Raw genomic sequence first — 20,463 nt, forward strand, 5'->3', positions numbered from 1 at the left:
CGGCCGCCCGTCCCTCCGCCCACGGCCCGCTCGCCCCGCCCGCCGTCCGTCCGTCCGTCCGCCCGCGCTCACCGTCGCCCCCGCAGACCCGCCCGTCGAAGCGCTCGCAGTTGACGTTGTCGCACTCGCAGTAGCGCCCGAAGATCTTCTTGTTGGGCACGTCGCTCTGGTGGCACACGCACTGTCCGCACAGGCAGTCCCCCAGCCCCGAGCAGATGATGGAGTTGTTGTCGCGCCGGCAGCTGCCCTCCAGCTCCTGGCTGCTCCGGCCGTGCGTCTGGCATTCGCAGCTCTTCCCGACGTAGCCGGCCTCGCACCTGCGGCGGGAGCGGCGGGCTCAGGCCCCGGGCCGGGTCGCGGTGGCCCCGCGCTCTCTCCGTGGCCTCACCCCCTCCGCACCTGCAGACGCCGCACTCCAGAAAGCCCTTGCCGCTGCAGAGGCCGCGGTCCCGGCTCACGTCCCTGCAGTGGCACTCGCACTGGGGGACGACGCGCACGGTCACCGTGTCCGTGAAGCCCAGGGCGCGGATGAGGAAGGACTGCTCCTGAATGCACTCCGAGGCGGTGACCTTCACCTGGAACGTGATCTGCGCGGGGAAGGCAGGGCTCAGGCCAGGCTGGGACGGCGGGACCACACCTGCCCCCGTCTGCTCGTCCTGCGGCCTGGCCTCGGGGTTTGTCCAGGAGCCCGGCTGGAGCAGGGGGAGGACCCAGCCCTTCCCAGACCCCAGGAGGGGATGCAGGGAAGTGGGGGAGGGGAGGGAACTAAGAACACAGAACACCCCATGTTAATCCAGGACTTGGCACCCAACACGAGGAGAGAGAAGGGCATCTGGAGCATCAGAGCTGGACCCGCAGGAACGTGGGGGCAGCATCCCCACCGGGGCCTGCCCCAACGAGCTGCCCCCCACACCCATCATCTTCTGGTTTGGCCTGACGCCGGGGGGTGGGTGTCACTGGAACATTTTTAACATTCATACGTTAGAAAGCAGCCTCAGTGGCTTGGGAAAGGACACAGATTTTCTCCGTGTCTGGAATGCTAAGACGCCAAAATCCCACAGGAGGCTCTAAATTCTGGATATGGAGTTGTGCTCTGACCCCAGATAAAGGGTAGGGGACCGCGCCCCAGGGGAACCAGGCGGGACAGAGCAGAGTCCCCGCCCCCCCACACCCCAGATCCGTCTCAGTGACCTGCCGTAGGGGACCCTCACGCAGAGCAGAAACACAACGGAACATGAACGAAGCCGTCAGCCCACCGAAGGACTGAATTAACTCCCGAGTGGGTCGCCCCACGGGAGGGAGAGAGAGTTCCGTGAGAGCCTGGTGCAACCCTGAGCGAGTGGCTACTTGAGGGAATTCCAATGTCCTATTTAAAATCGCGAGAACAGCAAGTACTTTTGCTGAATGTTGTTCCCAGCCAGAAAGAGGAAAAACTTAATTTTTATGATCATAATAAAATCACGATATTATGGAAACAACTCCTAGAAATAACCCTATTTCTAATCGTCCGTGTGGCCCATGCTTTAATATCTTTGTCAAAGAAAGAAAGGAAGAAACAGGAGCGCCTGGCCGGCTCGATAGAGCACCTGAGTTTTGATCTCACGGTCCCGAGTTCAAGCCCCGCATGGGGTGCAGAGCCTACTTAAAAATAACTAGATAAAATAACACCCTTGAAGAGAACCCCCCAAACCGGAAACCCAGGAATCAGGAAACCAGACCAAACCAATCAGATGTCCCAGGGCAGAAAGGACCCCCCCTTTGTGGGCATGCGCTGGCCAGCGCCCGCCCCCAGGGGGCGCTGCCATGCCCCGTCCTCCGTCCGCCCCGGGGAGCCCACACCTGCTTCAGCCTTGTACAAGAAGCGTCTGGTTGCCTGGGTGACTCTGGCCCTTGCCCTTGCTTGTCCCTGTGCTGGCCCGGCGCCTGGGCGCGCTCCTAGCTGTCCCCGGGGGAGAACCTTCCGGAAGGGTGGGGCGGCGTCTCACCGGGACGTTGATCTGGACGCCGTCGCAGTCCCCTCTGGGCTGGTCCACCTGTGACACCCCATTACTGCAGAAGGAGTCATACGTGACTTTCAGGGTGCTGGGGATCATGTTGTGGTCCAGAAAGACCCTGGAGGAGAGTTTCTGGGGGGAAAGAGTGGCTGTGGGTTAGGGGGCTTCCTCCCGCTGTCCCCGGGCCCTTCCCGGCCGAGGCGCTGACGCCCCTGCATTGCTCATCCTTCCCTCCATCCACACGCCCGTGGGGAGCTGGGGAGTCAGGGGAACCAACGCCACGGCCCCCCAGGACAGGCTGGGGAGGGAGCCAACAGGGACAGACCAAAGTCACAAGGATGGGGCCTGGCGGTCACCCACCACCACATGCCCCGTGCCTGGCCTGGGCTAGGAGATGGGGAAACTGTGTAAATGAATGAGAGACAGAGAGACAGCTACAGACAGAGACAGAGACAGAGGGAGATGCAGGGAGACAGAGGGAGAGGGAGACAGAGACAGAGAAACAAGGAGAGACAGTGGTAGAGAGGGAGAGACAGGGAGAGACTGACAAAGCCAGAGACAGAGAGACGGAGACTAGAGAGACAGAGAGAGTCACTGGTGGGTGAGCAGGGCCAGTGTTGTGGGTGTGATGACGCAGGAGGGCCTGCCTGGGGGGTTTCGCCCCACAAGGGCACGAGGAGCAGCTCTCAGCAATGCCCTAGCTCAGTCCGAGGGCACTTCCCGGGAGCCCTCAGCCTGCAGAGCCGGGAAGCCCACCGGACCGCAGCCGGGGAGGAGGCTGGAGGCCGTGTTTCAGGGAGGGCGGAGGCGAGGGTCGGGCAGGGCACACACATGCCATTCCTGGGGCAGGGCCTGCCTGGCCCGTGGGAAGAGCCAGGCTCTGCTTGCCCAGAACGCCCTCGGAGACCACCCTTCCACAGGCCTGCGGCGGGGGCGGAGTAGGGGTGGGGTTGGCCCCCCCGGGACCCCGCGAGCAGCCCGGCTCTCACGTTGTAGGCGTTCTTGATGAGCTGCACCACGTTGCTGGAATCGTCCGACAGCTCCCCGACCGCCGACTTGGGGATGACCTCGGTGAGTTTCTGTTGGGCCGGGAGACCAGACCCGTCTCAGCCGGCGCCCTGGGGCCACAGACACCACAGTGTCCCCGGAGCTCATAACACCCAGAGGGTTTCCTTCTCGACTGTAAAATGGCCCAGACCATCCCCCCAGATAGCTTATCGCACAGTTAAGACGGCGCGTGGTCAGCGGCCTGGGACCAGCCCGTTTCCTTGCCGGGAGCACTCCTCCTTGGCCAACCTCCAGCTCGTGACCTGCTGGGGCGAGCTGGGCCTCGCCACGTGATCGGGTGTCCCTGCCCCGTGGACGCGTTGGGTATGGCCGGGGCAGAAAATCACAAAATGCGCCGACACCATCAGGAAGGGTGAGTGGTGAGCCCTTCCATACTGATGTGATGTAATCTTAGCAATGACCGTGGGGAGCGGGCTGGGGGTCCCGCGCGTGCGCAGGCTGGAGCGTGTGGAGGCCGACGACTCTTTTTCCCCATGTCCCTCTCTCTGTTGTCCATAGAAGACCGAATCCTGGCTCTATCTTACAGAACCGATGTTTGGGTCACTTCTCTGCCCCAAAGCCCCCCGTGACTCCCCAGATAGAGTCCAGGTACCCCCACAGAGCCCACAAGGCCCGCCACAGCCTGGGCACCAAGCCCCTGTGGCCTCAGCGCCCTCTCCCCTCCACCCCGGGTGCAGGACCCCGACCCCCATGGCTCTGGGAAACTGGGCTCTTCCCTGTCCTGTCCCTCCAAATTGCTATCCCTCAGTGTGGGGCACCAAGGACAGTCCAGGAAATGCTCTCCCTACGTGCTCTGGGTGGCCTCCATGCCCCTCACCCAGGAGTCCCACAAATCAGGAAACAGGCTCAGGAAGGCCTGGGACCCGCCAGGGCACCGTCCATGCTGGGGCTTTGCGTGCGTTCAGATCTCCTGCTCCCACTGCCATCAGCACACTGTCCTGCCCCGACAGCAAGTTACCCGAGTGGCCCCTACTGTGGCCAGCCAGGTCCTGCACCCGGTCACCAGCCCTGCCGGAGCCCCTGTCCCTGTGGTTTGGCAAGTTCCGGGGCCCGCCCCAGGGCTTCTCCTGGACCCTTGCCCTGTCCCACCTCTGTGTCCCCTGCGGGGTCCTGTCCTCTTTCAGAGTCTGGAAAAGCGACAGCAGGAGCTGCTCATCTCTAGGGACTGGGCCCCCCGCCAGCATCTCACCCCCTATAGAAGTGCAGCGGGCCCCACCTCGGCGACAACCGGGACCAAGGGTGGGGGGCAGGCAGGTGCCCTCACAGCCCCCCTAGCCGAGAGGAGGCCAGACCCGGCGCGCTGGGAAGGCAGGACGGCAAACCCGGTACCAGACAGCAGGCGGGAAGGGCAGAGGAGGAACAGAAAGGTCCCCGCACTCTGTGGGAATCGGGCAAGGACCGTCACCCCGAGAAGCCCCGACAGACCAGGGTTCCCAAAGCAGAGAAGCAAGTGTGGTCGGCGTGCAGAGCTGGTGCCGGTGGGGACCGGCTCCGGCACGGGCGCGTGGGGGCGCGTCCCTGCGGACCACAGCCGACCTGGGACAGAAGGACCGGGCAGCGTGCACGCGTGTGAACCTGGTGAACTGGGTGAACCGGGTGAACCGGGTGAACCGAGCCCTGGATCAGCAGAGACACTCGCTGCGCCGCCGCGGACACGGAGACTCGGAGCCTCGTTACCGTCCACCGCAGAACGTCCTTCCTCCTCCTTGGGCCTGCGCGTCCTCACCCGCCGCAGGGCCCGGGCGCCCCACTGCCCCCCACCTGCACCCCGCCCCCATGCCCCTCCCCCTGTCACCCCCCCCCCGCCTCCTACGCCCCCCTGCGCCCTGCCCCCTGCCCGCAGCCCAGCTGTGCGCTCTGCCGTCCGCCGTCCCCCTCCCCCCGCCGCTGCTGAGGACCCCCACGCCACCAACCTCGTAGGTTTTCACCATTCTCTTGGTCACCGCGAAGATGGGCTGGATGTTGTTTTCGGCCAGTTTGTGCGCCAGCTGGCCCACTGACGGGTAGTCCTGGAGGGGGGATCTGGTCAGACAGCCCGGGGTCAGGGACCGCGCCCTGCCCTCTGGCCGCCCCACCCCCGGACAATTCCAGGCTGCAGTGTCAGGTCGCAGCGGGTGAAGGGAAGCTCCTGGAACGGGTCAGGGACCAGACCAGGGGACGCCGACCTCCCCCCAGTCCCCTGGGCCCCCTGCGCCGCCAGCAGAGCTCCCCGCCCCGGCTGCAGCTGGGCCCTGGCGTTCCCTCCCGGGCCCCTTGTGTTGTCCGCTCCTCTGGGGACACGGGGACATGGGACACGGGGACATGGGAGGGCCACGCACAAATTCATTGCTGCGCTTGTATGTGTTGTCCTCCAGGTGGCAGCGGCCGTCATTGGGGGTCAGGATGGCACCCAGCTTCCCGTCACCCGCAAAGTGGAAACCGTCGTCTGTGGCGTACACCAGCAGCCGAGTGACGTTGCGCCAGCCGATTTCCTCCTGGGGAGACGGTGGGATGACGGCCTCAGTTTCCCCTGTGGGCACAGCGTGGTTGGGCAGCCGCGAGACCCGGGCCGTGCCTGTGCCCCAAACCTGCTCTTCCCGGGAGCAGGAGGACCCCTGCCGGGACCAGCCGTGGGACTCGGGTCCGCAGTCCAGTCGGGACTCCAGCACAGGGCTGCTGGAGAAATGCCCTCGCATATGGCAGGGAAGGGGGGGTACCGTCGGCTGAAATACAGCCCATGGCCTCTGTGGCCACTCCGGCCAGGGACCAATCCTAGGGAAACATCCCCAAGACAGAAAATGCTCACAGAAATGCGTATTACAACATGAAACACAGTAGACCAGAGGATGACAGAAACCGGGGAGGTGCAAGGGGACATGGGGGAGACGGGGACACTAGCGACACGCGCGTGGTCACAGAGCAGGCAGGACACAAAAACAGAAACGCGGTCGCTCGGCCTGGGCCCACAGGGAGGCTCGGAGCCTGCAGTCTGGTTTGGGAAGGGTTAACACAGGGTGTCAGCAAAATAACAATAAAACAAAAATAAAAATAAATAACAATAACATTAAAAACAAAACAAAAAAAGGGGCATCTGGGGGGGCACAGACAGTTCATTGTCTGACTTGTTCCCGCTCAGGTCATGGTGTCAGGGTCCTGGGATCAAGCCCCGCATCGGGCTCCCTGCTCGGCGGGGAGCCTGCTTCTCCCTCTGCCTGCCGCTCCCCCTGCTTGTGCGCTCTCGCCCTGACAAATAAATTAATAAAATCTTTACAAATCAAACAAAAAAGCCAGGGAGCGGTCCGGACCGTAACACCCACAGCAGAAACGCAGCAGGTGGGACAGAATGGGGCGACCACCGGGGTTGGTGACGAGACAAGGGGAGGGCTGCTGGGGGGAGGGGCTGGTGACCCACCACTGAAACCACACACGGAGGCGCCTGGGGGAGAGCCACGGCAGGGGTGACGCCGTTCGGGAGCTGCGAGCACCACACTGCTCTGTGGGCTCCCCCTGCAAGATCGGGCACCAGACTGAGGTGTCGATGGTGGCCCAGTGTCACAGGCCCACGGTGACATGTGTGGGTGAGTGGCAGGCCCCACGGCCGCCGGGAAACCCCGGGGCCGACGGGGCCCTCTGAGTCCGACGGGGCCACCCTCAGCGGCCAGCCCCGTGGCTGCAGGTCAGAGGTTTGGGGAAGGCGGGGGGCCGGGCCCGGGGCCAGGCCGGGGACAGGACCTCACCAGGCACGCGGCGACCTGCATCATGGCGTCCAGCCCGCCCTCGGGGGCGTCCAGGTTTCCGGAGATGAGCTGCTTCCCGACCTCCCTCTGGAACTGGTTCGAGTTGTTGGTGAGCTTCAGCACGTGCCTGAAGGCGAAGGGGGGCTGGCACTCCTTCTCCTTGTTGGGGCACGGGTTCCTCAGCTTCTCGGGGTGCGTGTTGACGAAGGGGAGCACCGTCTTGTCCACGAAGGACCCGAAGCCTGGGGGGGCGGGCGGGGTGAGGGCGGGAGGCAGGGGTGGTCCCAGGCAGGGGGGGGTGTCTGCCCGCGAGCCTCGGTTTCCCTGCTGCGGACCAGGGCAGGCGAGAGAATGGGACGGCGCACACCCACGTGCATGAGCGTGGGGGCAGATGGGTATGTGCATACAAGCGTGTGCGTGTCCTGCACGCAGGGACGACGGCCGGGGAGGGGGCCGAGATGAGAGGCAGGTGTCCCCTTGGCCCCGACTTGCAGCGGGTCCGTGGGTGGGCACGTGTGTTTGACAGTGCGACTGCCGTACAGGTCACAGATCTGCGCGCGGCATGACGGTGTCAGGGGAGCCAGCGTCCCGGCGTGGCCTGGGGGCATGGGGGGTCCCTGGCAGAGCCCCCCTCAGTGCCCCGCCCCGCGCGGCCGTGGGGAGGCGTGTGAACGGCAGGGCCGGCTGGGACTAGGGGGGTTGCCTCACCGATGCGGCCAGACTCGGTGATCTCGTTGAGGGCCCGGAGCAGGTCGCCCCCCAGCTTCTTGACGTTGATGAGGTCGTCCAGCATGGAGTACGAGAGGTCCATCAGGTAGTACAGGTCGATGGGGTAGCCCTTGGCTCGCCGGAAGGTCACGTTGAAGGCAGCCGCCTGACCTGCCGACAGAGACGGGAGAGTCAGGGCGTCCTGGGGCACCGATGTGCCCTCCACAGGTCCCAAAATGCTCACGACTGCCCCCTGAGGCCTGCGGACAAGTCACAGGGCACTTTGGGAAGGAACCGCATTCCGCCACAGAGCGCTCCAGACATTCGTCTACTGCTGAGAGCTCGCAGTTCACCCTGCACTGCTGAGATTCAGGTGGGCCCAGAGGCCTGGGCAGCCTGCTCCGTCCCCGCACCAGCACCCCAGCGGTCCGGGCGCAGGCCTGGGTCCCAGCCCAGGGGCAGTGGTACAGGGTAGGCTCCGCCCCAGCCCTGCCCTGGCCTGTCCCCGTGGTCCTGCTCCTTCACCATGTCCCCTTCCTGAAGGGCGCCTCTTGGAGCACAGACAAGGTTCTGGGGTCAAATCAGTTTGAGCAACACTGACTCAAACAGTCGCTCAGGTTGCTTGGCTGCAGGACTTATCAGAGCCTTGACTCTGCCAAGCACACCTGGCATGCCGAGAGTGGGACAGAACAGTGTTTCCCCGATGGTTCCCTTTCCCATCTGGGAAGGACACAGAGCGGACGCACACAGCAGCAGACACCGGGTGTGGGCATCCTCCTGCCGGCAGAGGGGACAGGCCCATAGGGGAACTCAGACTCTGTTCTCGAGGTTCCAACAGTCCTCGGGGCTCACCTACCTGCCTCCTGCCCTGGCCACGTGGACACTTGTGCCACCAGTGGGCCCTGGCACCCAGAGGGACCGACACACACACGCTGACTCCCCCCGGCCAAGCCCGAGCCTACCTGGTCTCAGGTAGAGTGTCACCTTCTGTGGGGACAGCTGCTGCTGGCTGCCCTTCCTGTCCCCCTGGGTCTCAGCCAGGCTCCTGGGGTCCATGATGTCGTCGGCCACGCAGCCCTTCAGCAGGAGCTGCTCCCGGGTGTCGCAGCGAACGGAGTCTGGCTCCCCGAGCCCAGTGAAGTTCTGGGGGGGGGGCAGTCAGGGGTCAGGAGGAGGGCAGAGGACACGTGGGGGCCACACAGTGGGGGCTGCACAAGTCCAACCCTCGGGGTCCTTCGAGGAGGCTGTCCCTCCTCATTTGCACCTGGGGTTCCAGACAGGTGTCCTCACGGGGGTGGGGGTGGATGGGGCTGGGCAGTTAGGAAGATAGCCTCCTGCGGACGGCCTCCCCATGAGGCTCCAAGATCACCCCAGTGTGGGAACAAGGTGCTTGTCCCCACTGCCTCCCGCAGCAGAGATGACTGAAGGACCCATGTGCCTAGCCCCGAGCTGGCCAGTGGGGTCGCTCAACAGCCCCAGGGCCGGGAGCAGCCTGCTGGGGCACCTCGCCAGAGGTGGCCGGGGGTGGCCGGGGTGGCCAAGGTGGACAGAGGTGGCCGGGGGTGGCCGGGGGTGGCTGTGCCCTCCAGCAGCAGATGCTTTGGTAGAGGTGCCCTCCTGAGAAGACACGTGGGACCCCGAGAACCCCGGCACAGGCCAGGACACAGGGCCAAGCCCCTCGCTGTCTGTAGAGGAGTGTGGGGGTCCTGGGGTCAGGGCAGTGTCCTCATGCCCACTTTGCCCCATAAACGGGGCAGGAGAAGGGCCTTCCACTCCGTGGCACGGACACCTGTCCTGCCTCCTTGCAGGGAAGGGGACTCGGGAAGGGCAAGGCTCTGTGCGGGGCCGGCTAGGTACGGCGGGGGCTGCGGGGCAGGGAGGGCTGGTGCTGCTCCTCAGGACTGTCAAGGCTCGGAGAACTCGAGAAATCAAGTGACGTCCCCGGGGACCGGCGAAGCCTCCCGAGGAATCCGCTGGGAAGCTAACGGAGGTTCCGCAAAATCAAATGAGCTCACGGAGGGACTGGGGAGCTGCGACCTGCTGGGGGACGTGTCATCCACCCCCGCTGTGGCCTGACTGCGTCCAAGCGGGGAGACCACACCCTGCCGCGTCTCTGGGCTGCGTGTGGCCGCTCAGAAGGCCCCATCCGAGCGTTGCGGGAGGGAGAAAATGAGGAAGTGTGTGCGGACGTCAGGAGCTTCTGAAAGGGAACCGGGAACCTCCAGAGAAACCGAGTTCCAGGCTTGGGGCGGGACGTAGGTCTGGGCCTGGGGCGACTTACTCTGGAGTCAGAAACAGCGACGAGGGGCGCGCCAGGGGGACACGGAGCCAGCCTGGGGCGGGGGCTCCCCGCGGCCCAACCTGGAACTATTTGAGCCTCAGATGACGGGGACGCCTTATAAGCTACGGAATAAAATAAAACTCTAACACTCTGTGGGGCCGCTCGGATGAGAGAGAGACAGGGGAGAAGGACCAACTCCTCCTCACGTCGGAAGCCCTTACGGGCGTTTCTGGACCCGACGGCCGCCTCGCGGAGTGAGCGACGCCGGCGCAGATCACCCCGGGGTGCTGACGTGAGGGGTGTGAGCCCGACGGGAAGGGAAGGTCTCCTGGCCCCGGCGCAGCTCCCCACAAATTTCGGAATCACTGCAGAGGAGCAGTGACATCGGCTGAGTGGGCCGAGCTGGCGTCACCCGCGCTGGGACAACGGGGACAGCGTGAGCCCGTGCAGGGCTCCGGCCGAAACACAGGGGCTCCTGGCCCCGGGCAGAGGGGACGCCGGGCGTGGACACGGCTGCCCTTCTGCCCTGGTCGGAAACGTCACGGGTGCATGACGTAGTGGGGGGCTCCTCGGTCGTGGTTCCGGGAGACTAAAGGGACAGGACCGCCGCGGGCCGAGCGGGAGCCTGGGTCCTCGGCAAACGCTGCCCAAGACACCGCTGGAACGGCGGGAGACGTGTGCGGGGGCGGGCCGGTGCGGCGGAGCGGCGGGCAGCTGTCCCGTCCCGGGACAGTGTATTGTGGGTCTCCGGCGGGCGCCGTGTGCGTGAGAAGGACGCGGGACGTTTTCGACAAACGGGCTTCGGGTCTGCAGTCTGCTTGCGAGTGCCCGCGGGAAGATAATAGTGTGTGCACACCCGCGTGGGGCTCCCGCCACGCCTGCAGCGCCGGAACCTCAGGGACCTCCAGGGCAGGGGGCAGGGTCGGCATCTGGGGGGCCCCCCAGGGTCAGGAGGGTGGGGTCGGGATCTGGGGCCTCTGGGGAAGGAGCTGTGGCCGGGATCTGGGGGTTCTGTCCAGGAGGAGGGTGGGTCTGTCATTTGGGGGCCGTGTCCTGGCCGTCCGGGCCTCTGCCCTCCTTCCCAGAAGGCCTACAGCCGGACAGGACAGAAGACAGCGGCGGAGTTAAGCTCCCTGCGTGGAGCCTCCCACACGTTCCGCACTGAGAGCTGTGCCTCTCGTTTCCCTGGAGCCTCCTCGCGACCCGCGGCCTCCGGGCAGGGCTCCTGCCTGGTCAGGGGGCACGCGGCCGCCCTGGGTTGAGGCCCGGTCTGTCTGTCTGTCTGTCTGTCTGTCTCTCAAACAGGCCACGCCCTGGGCTGCTCCCGCCCTCCCAGGGAACAGAGTGGTGGCGCCCCGGGTGCGGGCAGCTCCAGAGGCAGAGAGAGGGCGCCCACTGGGGGACGTGCCAAGGGACAGACGTGAGGACCGTCAGGGGCCCGGCGGTGCCGGCGGCTCTTACCAGCTTCTGGCACCAGGCGCAGCCGGGGCCCGACTCCACGCACTCCCGGCATGTGCTGACTTTGTACCTGGTGCACTCCTGGCCGAGGGCTGCGGGGAGGGGACGCGGCTCCGTGAGTACCGGGCCACCCGCACAGAGCTGCGGGTGCTCGGGCAACCCAGGAGCATGGGGCAGCCCCCTTCTTCCCCACCCGGGATGAGGGAACTCACCCGAGCGGAGGCAGAGCAGAGCCCCCAGCGCGAGCAGCAGGGCGCGCCGGCGCAGCATGTCCTGTGGAGGGAAGGGGACTCGGTGATGCAGCCCTGCACCCCCGACGCTGGGCCACTGGCCTCCAGACGCAGCACTGGGCGGCCCCGTGTCCCTCCGCCCCTGGCTGGGGAGCACCGGGGTGAGCCCCAGCCACGGCCTTTCCCCAGCGTCCTCAGTGGTGTGGTGTGTGCCCACGGGGCCTCCCAGGACGAGCAGGAAGCACACGTGTGTGCCCACCTCACGCACACATCACACGTCACACGTCACACGTGAGGGGCTGCATGTGCTGGGTCACGCCTGAGCCCCGGGAACTGAACACTGGGCTTGGAGCAGAGCCGCACTCGGCCCAGGCCTCCTGGTGGCCGCAGAACCAGGACAAGGACGAGAAGTCACTGGAGCACCTCCCAGGTGCCAGGCCCGAGCCAGCCACCGGCTCAGATCCCTGCAGGAGGGCGAGCACACAGAGTCCAGGCCTGCCTGGCCCAAGGCCATGGCTCTAGGTGACCGTGATTTTGTCTGGACACACGTGCTGTCCTCAGAAACGCGGCACCTGCGGTAAGGCGAGGACAGGCTGCGCACGGATGGATCCCGACGCCCCCGGAGCCACGGTCGGTGGGGGAGGCCCGGCGTTCGGGCTCTTGTTCTGGGTCCTCCCTCCCCCTACAGGGCCGAAGGTCAGGGGCTGGGCCCAGAGCAGGAACGGGGCCATGCAGGCAGGTGCCCCCGTCTCAGCGCTCTGTAGCTGGCTGTGGTCTTTTCAGTCGACCTGGAGAGCTGCCCGGTGCAGGAAAGCCAGGAATCAGGGCCGGCAGGAGGAAGGGGCTCGACCAGAAGCAGACCTGCCCCCCGGAAGGTGCTGTGAATGCCGGCTCCAGCCCCTGCGGCGGGGCTGTGAGGCTCCCGGGACTCCCCAGCCCAGCACACGGCCTGGGGGAGGGGGGGATGCTCAGGGCCAGTAGAGGCCACAACCCAGGACCGGCCGCATGCATGTCCCCACCTCGGCCTGTGGGGCTCTGGGCATGGCCTGTAGGTGGGCCCCGCTTTGCTCTCCTGTAACACCTGCCTCCGTGCCGGGCCCGGGCGGGGGCTCCGCGTGAGGGAGAGTCGGCGGGGGCTCGCAGGGAGGGACTCCTGCGCTTGGAAGCCCTGCCCAGCCCCGAGCTCCCGTCTTTTTGGAGGTGACCCTCCTGCTCCCTGGTCCCCACCAAGATTGTAATTGGGACCCAGAAATGTCAGAATGCTCCGTCCTTCCCGTTTGGGGTCAAAAGCAGAAGCCACACAGCGCAGCGGCTTCCTGGGTCAGAGCAGTGGCCGGATGGGCCTGGGGGGCGGGGGGCGGACAGCTCGGGTTCACGCCAGGCCCCATCCGTGCCTCCCAGCCAGGCGCATGGGGCTCAGGCCAAGGCTGGCTGTGGCCAGTCCCAACTTCGCTCTGGATCCCTCCAAAGTTCACAGCTGACTGCCCGTGCTGACTCGAGTGTTCCCCCTGCAGCCCTGGGCCTGCCTGGCCACTGTCCAGGGCACGTCAGCCTCTGAGGAACCCCGCCACTCTGCCCCGAGGCTGCTCCCAGTAGAGGATGGGAGGCTCCTTCCCAAGCACCCCAGCCACACCCATGCTCAGGCAGGGTGAGCTGGTACCAAGGTCCTGGGGCAGTGGCTTCCCTACTCGCTCTCCTGGGGCCCAGACCGAGCCCCAAACATTCCCAACAACCAGCGTGTATGCTCTGTGGGCCCTGAGCACCAGCAGGATGTGGACCCGGGTGCTGGTCCCACCGAGAGGGAAGGGCCTCACTCACTAACCCACAGACTGCGAGGTCCTAACCCTGACCTTGGGAAGTTGGGCGGGGGTGGGGAGCTGCCCTGTCCCTAAGCACTCCTTGCTCACAGGAGCACTGGGGCGGCCACGGGGACGGCGCGGCCACGGGGACAGCAGCACCCCAGCCCGCGCGTCCCCCAGCCCACGGGGACAGGATGCCCGGACGCACGGTGGCTCTGGGAGCTCAGAGGGAGGACAGACAGGCAGAGCCCGCAGCCTGTCCTCCTCTGCCCCAGGCAAGCGGGGCAGGCCAGCTCCCTCCTTGCCCTCAGGCAGCGGCTGGCAGGCATGTGCCCAGTGGCCGGGACTGGACCTCGGAGGCCCGGCCTTGCCCGACACTGACCTCGTGGAGCTGCACAGACCGAGGGCTCTCGGAGCGTTGTCCTGCCGGCCGCCCTGCAGCACCCGACAGCGGCGGCCAGTGTCCAGCGGCACCCGACCCGGATGGCGGCCCGCCTCGCCAGCACGTGCTGCCTTGACTTCCTCCGGGACCAGAGGGGTGTGTGGACCCCCGGCTCCGGGTGGGGGACTGGCCAGGAGGGCGTGCGTCTGCAGCACCACAGGACTGGCCGCCGGGGGCCCTTGACTTGTAGGGACGCCGACATGCGAGCAGGAGGCCTGGCTGAGCCTGGGGAGGAGGAGGGGGAGGGAGGGACGCAGGCTCGGGGTGGGCGGGGCCTCTGGCTCAGCCGCTGGGGCTCAGGCCACCCGAGGGAGGGTGCCCGCTCTGCCCGCCCTTCGGCCTTGTCTCCCCAGAGAGCAGGGCCGGACCCACGGTGCCTGAGCGCCCTTGGCTGTGAGGACTTGGCGACACGGCCACCATTGCACGCCCCGGCCCGTGGCGGGGACGCCGGCACAGCCTGGGGGCAACTGCCGGAAGTTGTGGGTCTGTCCCCGCGGGTGACTTTCCGGAGACCCGCGACCTCGGGCCAAGCGCACCCCCCGGCCCGGCCCCACCGCCCCCAAACCAGTGCAGTGAACCAGGGTCTCCTGCAGAAGGTTCTGAGAGCGGATGGAGCGTTAGAGGAGCAGCACCTTCCTTCCTGGTCGCACACGCACACACATACACACGCGCACACACAGCCCGTATTTGGTAAAAGACGAGAAAAAGCGGAAACTTTAGAAAGAAAACAGTGTGGGCAGCAGGCAGAGGGAGGCACGGCGTCTGAGTCAGGACAGCAAGCTGGTGTCAGATCAGGCTTCCTGTCAAACGCGAGGAAGGGAACAAAGACAAAACAAAGGCACAAACAATGAAATCCCCTTTCCACCGAACCGGGCACACACAGGGACCAACAGCAGAGACGGGAGGGTCCTCCAGGAGCTCACAACCGCAGGAACGCTCAGGCTTTGCTGGAGGCAAGAAGCAACCTTAACGTCCAATAGCCTGACCTCCAGGAGCCTGTTAAGTCTTTCAGAAAATCCCTTTAGAAATTGCCTTTCTCATGAATACCCAACTTTTGTAGCAACATGGACGGGACTGGAGGAGATTATGCTGAGCGAAATAAGTCAAGCAGAGAGAGTCAAGTATCATATGGTCTCACTTATTTGTGGAGCATAACAAAGAACATGGAGGACATGGGGAGATGGAGAGGAGAAGGGAGTTGAGGGAAACTGGAAGGGGAGATGAACCATGAGAGACTATGGACTCTGAGAAACATCCAGAGGGTTTTGAAGGGGCGGGGGGGGGTGGGAGGTTGAGGAACCAGGTGGTGGGTAATAGGGAGGGCACGTACTGCATGGAGCACTGGGTGTGGTGCAAAAATAATGAATACTGTTATCCTGTAAATAAACAAATAAATAAAAAAAAGAAAGAAAGAAAAGAAATTGCCTTTCTCTCTGCGCCCCTGAGGCAAAAGATCATAATCGTCCCCACCTCACACTTCCAGGGCAGCTCTTTCTGCCACAAGTCCCGTCCTCGTGCTTCGTAAAACCATCTTTTTGCACAGAAAACATGTCAAGAATCCTTTCCTGATCGCAGGCTCGCATCACATCAAAAGAAGGTTTTGGGCGCCTGGGGGGGCTCAGGTGGTTAAGCCACTGCCTTCGGCTCAGGCCATGATCCCAGAGTCTGGGGATGGAGCCCGGCGTGGGGCTCCTGGCTCTGCAGAGAGTCTGATTCTCCCTCTGACCTTCTCCCCTCTTGTGCTCTCTCTCTCTCTCTCTCTCTGTCAAATAAATAAATAAAGTCTTTAAAAAAATGAAGAAGAAGAAGAAGAAGGTTTTGCAAAAGTGCAACCCTCAGACCAGGCCACTGTCAATTCCAAGGGCTCACGGCACCTGCAGGCCTGTGGGGCCAGAGGGCCAATCCCCAGGGGCTTACAGGGGACACGTCCAATCAGGTGACATGGGCCGCCTGGGGGGTGGGGGGCGGTGCTGGTGGGAAAGTTCAAAGATCAGCGGCAGAGAAGGGAGGGGGCAGGAGGCTGGGGTACTGGGGGATGGGCACGAAGAGGGGCGCCAGGCCTGATGGGCACCGGATGTTACGTGCAACCAATGAAACAATGAACTTCGGAGCTGCTGAAACGGAAAAGAAAAACGATGGGACGCAGGGGACCCGGTCTGTGCTCTGTCCGTGCTCACCCCTGGAGCTGGACGACTCTGGCTGCTTCACGGAGGGAAAAAGCAAATGCGTACAATGGAGCTGAACGAGGCGTCCGCCTCTGCTTACGCCACAAGACAGAGTGGAGATGGGGTCGTTTCTGCTTTTCACAAGAAAGCACAGAATTGGACAGAAGCCGCACGCTGCGGGTGGGGTGCGGCTGGACCCACGGTGCTTAGAGCTCGAGGCTCTGGACAGAGGGACAGACAGACAGACGCAGGGACAGGAAGAGCAGGGGCCGGAGAAACGTGACCTGCGTCCTCTGTGTAGCCCGACAAGCGTCTGCAAAAGGCGTCCAGGGTGAGAGGCCCCAGAGCAGACCACGTTTCGTGGCCGTGGGAACACGGTGAGACGCTCTCCCGCGTTCATGGGACAAAGAGCATCTCGCGAGTCAAAGAGGAATCGAAATCGCGTTTGCAGAGAACAGCCTCGGCCCGGGCGGTGGAAAGCCTGTGTCCGCGGTGGGGACGCAAAGCCGATACCCGTGCGTCTGGCCGCGGACGAGGACGGAGGGGACCGGATGGGACGCAGATTCAGAAGTGGCAGAAAGAGCAGGAGAGCTCTGGAGAGGGAGGCGGAAACACGCGGATACGGGCGCGCGTCTGAGTCGGAAAACAAACAAAAAAGCTAATTCGACAAACCCATCAGAACCTGTTTCCTTGAAAAAGGCAACAAAATTGGTAGAAGGATGGCCACGCGGCTTCGGTCAGAGCCGTCCGGAGGGCGGCCCCGCGACGGTGGGGGGCGGGCGGCGCGGCTGTGGCCATGGCTGCGTCAGAGACCGTGAATGGGCTACGCACCAGCCTTCAAAGGGGGTGAGCACAGATGGGGGTTCCCCAGGAAGGGGCCCCTTCACACCAGAGGCCCACGTAGGCTCCGTGTGGGGAGACGGGATGATGAAAGTACCCGAAGAACGTGTATTTCCGAATCGGGAAAGTTTCTGCGCATACAGACTATGGAGGAACATGTCAAGACAGATGGACCCTAAAAGAACGGATCTGTACCTAAAACGGGGGACGCGTAACGAATCCAGCGTCAAAGGGCAGGGCCATTTGGTGGCAAGGAGGTGTTAGAAGTCGCGAACAAACAGGCAGGTGTCCCCGGGGGCTGCGGGCGGGAACGGTGGTCCCAGCGGCTGACCTCTGGCTGCTGCCCACTCCGCCCCCAGACCCCTCCAGCCCCAGCTGTCCGGCTGGACAATATTCCTCCCTTCGGAGCGGCCCTCCCAGGGGCCCCCGACAGCAGAGAACGTGCGGCAGCACAACTCAACTTTCATGCGAACAAGGACGAGTGACTGTCCCCCAGCACCCACATTTCTGTCTGGGCGGTGGCACGGGGATGTCTGCACCGAGGGGGGAGCCACGCCAGGGGCTCACGTGGAAGCCGGGGTCTGCCTGGTCCCCGACCCCACAGGGAAGGGGGTTCTGAATCATACATTTGATTACAGCGTCCGTGGGAGTTTGAGCTACGGGTCTCCCCTTGTTACAGGGAGGCCTTCTCCCGGGGTGCTGCCAGGTCGCTCCTGTCCCCCGAGAGCGGGCAGCGCCCTCCGCACCGTGGTCTGCAAGGCTCTTGCGGGTCTCGGCGCTCTGTCCCTCACGAAATCTCCCGGCATTGCCCACACTGGCCCGGGGCCTGCGGCCTGGGCAGGGCCAGGAGTGCCACCCAGATTTCCTGGAGGCCCAAGGTCGGGGCAAGGCCCAGGGGCCAGGCTGAGCCCCCTCCCCGTTTCTCCTCCCTCCGGGATTCGCTTACCAGCTCCGCAGAGAAACAGGTGCGAGCCCCGGTGCAGGGACCCCGCAGAGCTGGTCCCCCCCGTCACAGGAGCCCAGCCGGGCCACACGGAGCCAGCCCAGCCTGCGGTCACCTGGACAGCTGGTGTCCCCAGAGTGAAGCCTGGTGCCTGCACCAGATGCGGGACGGAGTGAGGGCTCGGCCGCTGGCACCGGAACCTTCTGTGAGGACCGTAGACTGAGGGGGCCCCGCCCCCCGCGGGCCCCCTCCTCGTCCACCAGGGTCCCGGGAGTCCCCCACCTCCAGCAGGTGTGGCGAGCCTGGCCAGGCAAGCGGGCAGGACCCAGCCCGGGGTCGGGGACGAGGACGGGGCACCGGGAGGAGGGGAGACCGAGGGATGGTGTGGAGCGCGGCCGTGTCAGCTGCAATCCGGGGTGACCCCGGGGTTCTGGCCCCCCACTCCTAGGAGACGTGGGGACAGGCTTCCAGGAGACTGGCTGTGAGCACACACCTGACATCCGTCCCCTGAAACCCAGCCGTCCTGTGACACCTTCACAGCACCAGGCCGGAGCCGGCGACCCTCTGAGAGTCTGAGAGGAGAGGTGGGCCCGGCAGCGGGAGAGCACGGACGCACACACCACACACACACGCACACACAACACACACTCACATCTGTGCAGCTCACATCCTCTAACACTTACAGAAACACACGCACATTTGTGCACACGTGCTCACAGATGATCTCACGCTCACAGGCCTTCACGCAGCACGTGCACCCTCTCACACCTCCACACACACTCACACACACAGACGCTGGGGGGACAGACCACCACGGCCAACCTTGGGGGCGTGGGGAGGAGGGGGTCTGAGCAGGAGGAGGAAGGCGGGCCGGGGCCCCCAGACTCCCCGCACGGCCCTGGTTCTACCCGCTCTGGCCCCTCTGGGAGGTTCTCGCCTGCCCCCCAGCCTCCTCCTGGCTCTGCAGGGCCTCAGAGCCCCCACGTCGGGGCCTCGGTAAGTGTCTGGGACTCCTCAAGAGACCCTAAACCCAATGTAGAGGGACTGAGCCTAGGCCCCGTCCTCCAGGCATGCTCGGTCCTGTCCCTGCTTACAGTCGCTCCCGTTTCTTTCTGGGGCTCTGGCCACGGTGGGCACAACAGTCCCCTTGCCGGATCTCCGGGAACGGGGGCCTGGAGCAGACAAGCCCAGGGAGGGTAAAGGGGACCAGGTCTGCAGGGCCCTCTCTGGGGCCGGGCCACTCCTGGGGAAGAGCCCCAGGGCCCAGCTGTTCCCCTCTAGAAAAACGAGCCTGGACACAGAGGAGCCCCTGTCCACTCACCCCGCTGATGCCCTGGTGACCTTGGTGGGACATCCTGACTGGGCAGGGAGGGGCGTCAGCTCCGTCGATACCCCGGCCGGGTGCTGCACGGTCCAGCAGACGAGCCAGCGAGCGCCGCTGGGGAGGGCACGGTGCTTCCTGTTCCCAGCTGCTCTGGAGGAAGTGCTTACATGGGGCGATTGCACCACAGGGGGCCGTCAGACCCCGGCCCCCGCACGCCCCGCCCACGGGTGTCCGAGGAAGACCCCAGGAGCCGGCGAGGGACTTGCCCTTCCTTACACACGTTTCCATGAGGAGCAGAGCGGCGTGAAGGGAGGGATGGGTACTGCGGGCATCGTCCTAGGGTGGCACCCAGGACTCGCCCCTGCGGGTGGAGGGGGCCGTGCCTTGCAGGGACCGAGGACGGCAGACTTGCACGCTGGGACAGGGGCCCAGCCTGCGGACTGCAGCCATCAGAGAGCAAGGCGCTAGGACTGAGGGTTGTGGTCATGGAACAAAAAGCGTGACAGGGACTCAGGAGTACAGGGACCCTGGGAGTGAGCCGGCGAGCAGGACAGGAACGGCCCCAGCACAGGCAGGAGGACGCAAGACGGATGCAGGGGCACAAAGCCCGCGCCCGTCCGACCGGCAGTGCCCAGTAGAGACCCGGGGTCAGAGAGGACCAGACACCCAGTGACGAGAGAGGCTCCGGACCCCAAAGAGCAGCCAAGCGACAGGCCACTGCTGCCCTTGGGGGGCTTCTAGTGCCCTCGCAGGGCAGAACAGAGAGCAAGAAAATGCCACGAGGTGGAGGGATTCGGGTGGGGACGGGGGCAAGGAGAGGAGACACAGATCGATCAGGTGAACCAGACGTCTCCAGCCGGAGCAGGACGCAGGCACCCAGCTCCCTGCACTGTGCACAGGCGCTCCCCAGAAACCGGCAGACAGACAGATGGACAGATCCGACGGGGACATGAGGGTGGGGGACACAAAGGCCGAGCAGGGGAGCAAGCAGAAATGAGGAAGCCTAGTAACTACAGGTTTTAAAACAGACGTAAAAATAGTTAGAATCTGAAACAAAAATCCCGTGGGACCAGAGCAGGAGGTCAGCAGAGCTCGCTGCCGTTTCTGGTACACAGCAATGGACGTTTTGTTAGAAAGTATTTAATGTTATATGTAAGAACTATCAAAAAGCCTTCTTAAGGATATAAATAGGATGTATACATTTGAAAAAAAAAGAAAATATGACAATTGTTTGAAAAAAGGCAAGAGAAATAGAAAAACATAAGATTATAAATTAAAAACATACAATAAGATATTAGGAATGAGTTTTTTTTCCTAAAGATTTTATTTGTTTATGAGAGAGAAAGACAGAGTAGGGGGAGGGGCAGAGGGTGAGAGAATTCCAGGCAGACTCCCTGCTGAGTGCAGAGCCCCACACGGGGCTCAATCCCACAACCTTGAGATCATGATGAGCCAAAATCAAGAGTCAGACGCCCAACCGACTGAACCACCCAGG

The 20,463-nt window shown here is 64.2% G+C and overlaps 1 protein-coding gene across 3 annotated transcripts in view; it reads right to left on the bottom strand.

Moving 5' to 3' along the window:
* Positions 1 to 20,463, bottom strand: part of ITGB2 (integrin subunit beta 2) — a 35,595-nt gene that overhangs the window by 3,803 nt on the left and 11,329 nt on the right. Inside the window, exons 1-13 of one of the 3 annotated variants that reach the window (XM_046001750.1) lie at positions 19,245 to 19,264; positions 18,966 to 19,118; positions 11,438 to 11,498; positions 11,229 to 11,317; positions 8,449 to 8,629; positions 7,487 to 7,657; positions 6,779 to 7,020; positions 5,381 to 5,536; positions 4,976 to 5,071; positions 2,984 to 3,073; positions 1,986 to 2,126; positions 400 to 587; positions 73 to 317 (exon numbers count right to left, since the gene is read on the bottom strand). In XM_046001750.1, the coding sequence (XP_045857706.1) occupies positions 73 to 317; positions 400 to 587; positions 1,986 to 2,126; positions 2,984 to 3,073; positions 4,976 to 5,071; positions 5,381 to 5,536; positions 6,779 to 7,020; positions 7,487 to 7,657; positions 8,449 to 8,629; positions 11,229 to 11,317; positions 11,438 to 11,498; positions 18,966 to 19,118; positions 19,245 to 19,256 (1,825 nt within the window). In that variant the 5' untranslated portion in view covers positions 19,257 to 19,264. Of the gene's footprint in view, positions 1 to 72; positions 318 to 399; positions 588 to 1,985; positions 2,127 to 2,983; positions 3,074 to 4,975; positions 5,072 to 5,380; positions 5,537 to 6,778; positions 7,021 to 7,486; positions 7,658 to 8,448; positions 8,630 to 11,228; positions 11,318 to 11,437; positions 11,499 to 13,636; positions 13,959 to 18,965; positions 19,119 to 19,244; positions 19,265 to 20,463 lie in introns of those variants that run through there. The other 2 variants (XM_046001749.1, XM_046001751.1) reach the window with 2 other exon arrangements.

Source organism: Meles meles, chromosome 4 (genome assembly GCF_922984935.1).
Source record: "Meles meles chromosome 4, mMelMel3.1 paternal haplotype, whole genome shotgun sequence".
In the NCBI taxonomy this organism is placed as follows: domain Eukaryota; kingdom Metazoa; phylum Chordata; class Mammalia; order Carnivora; family Mustelidae; genus Meles; species Meles meles.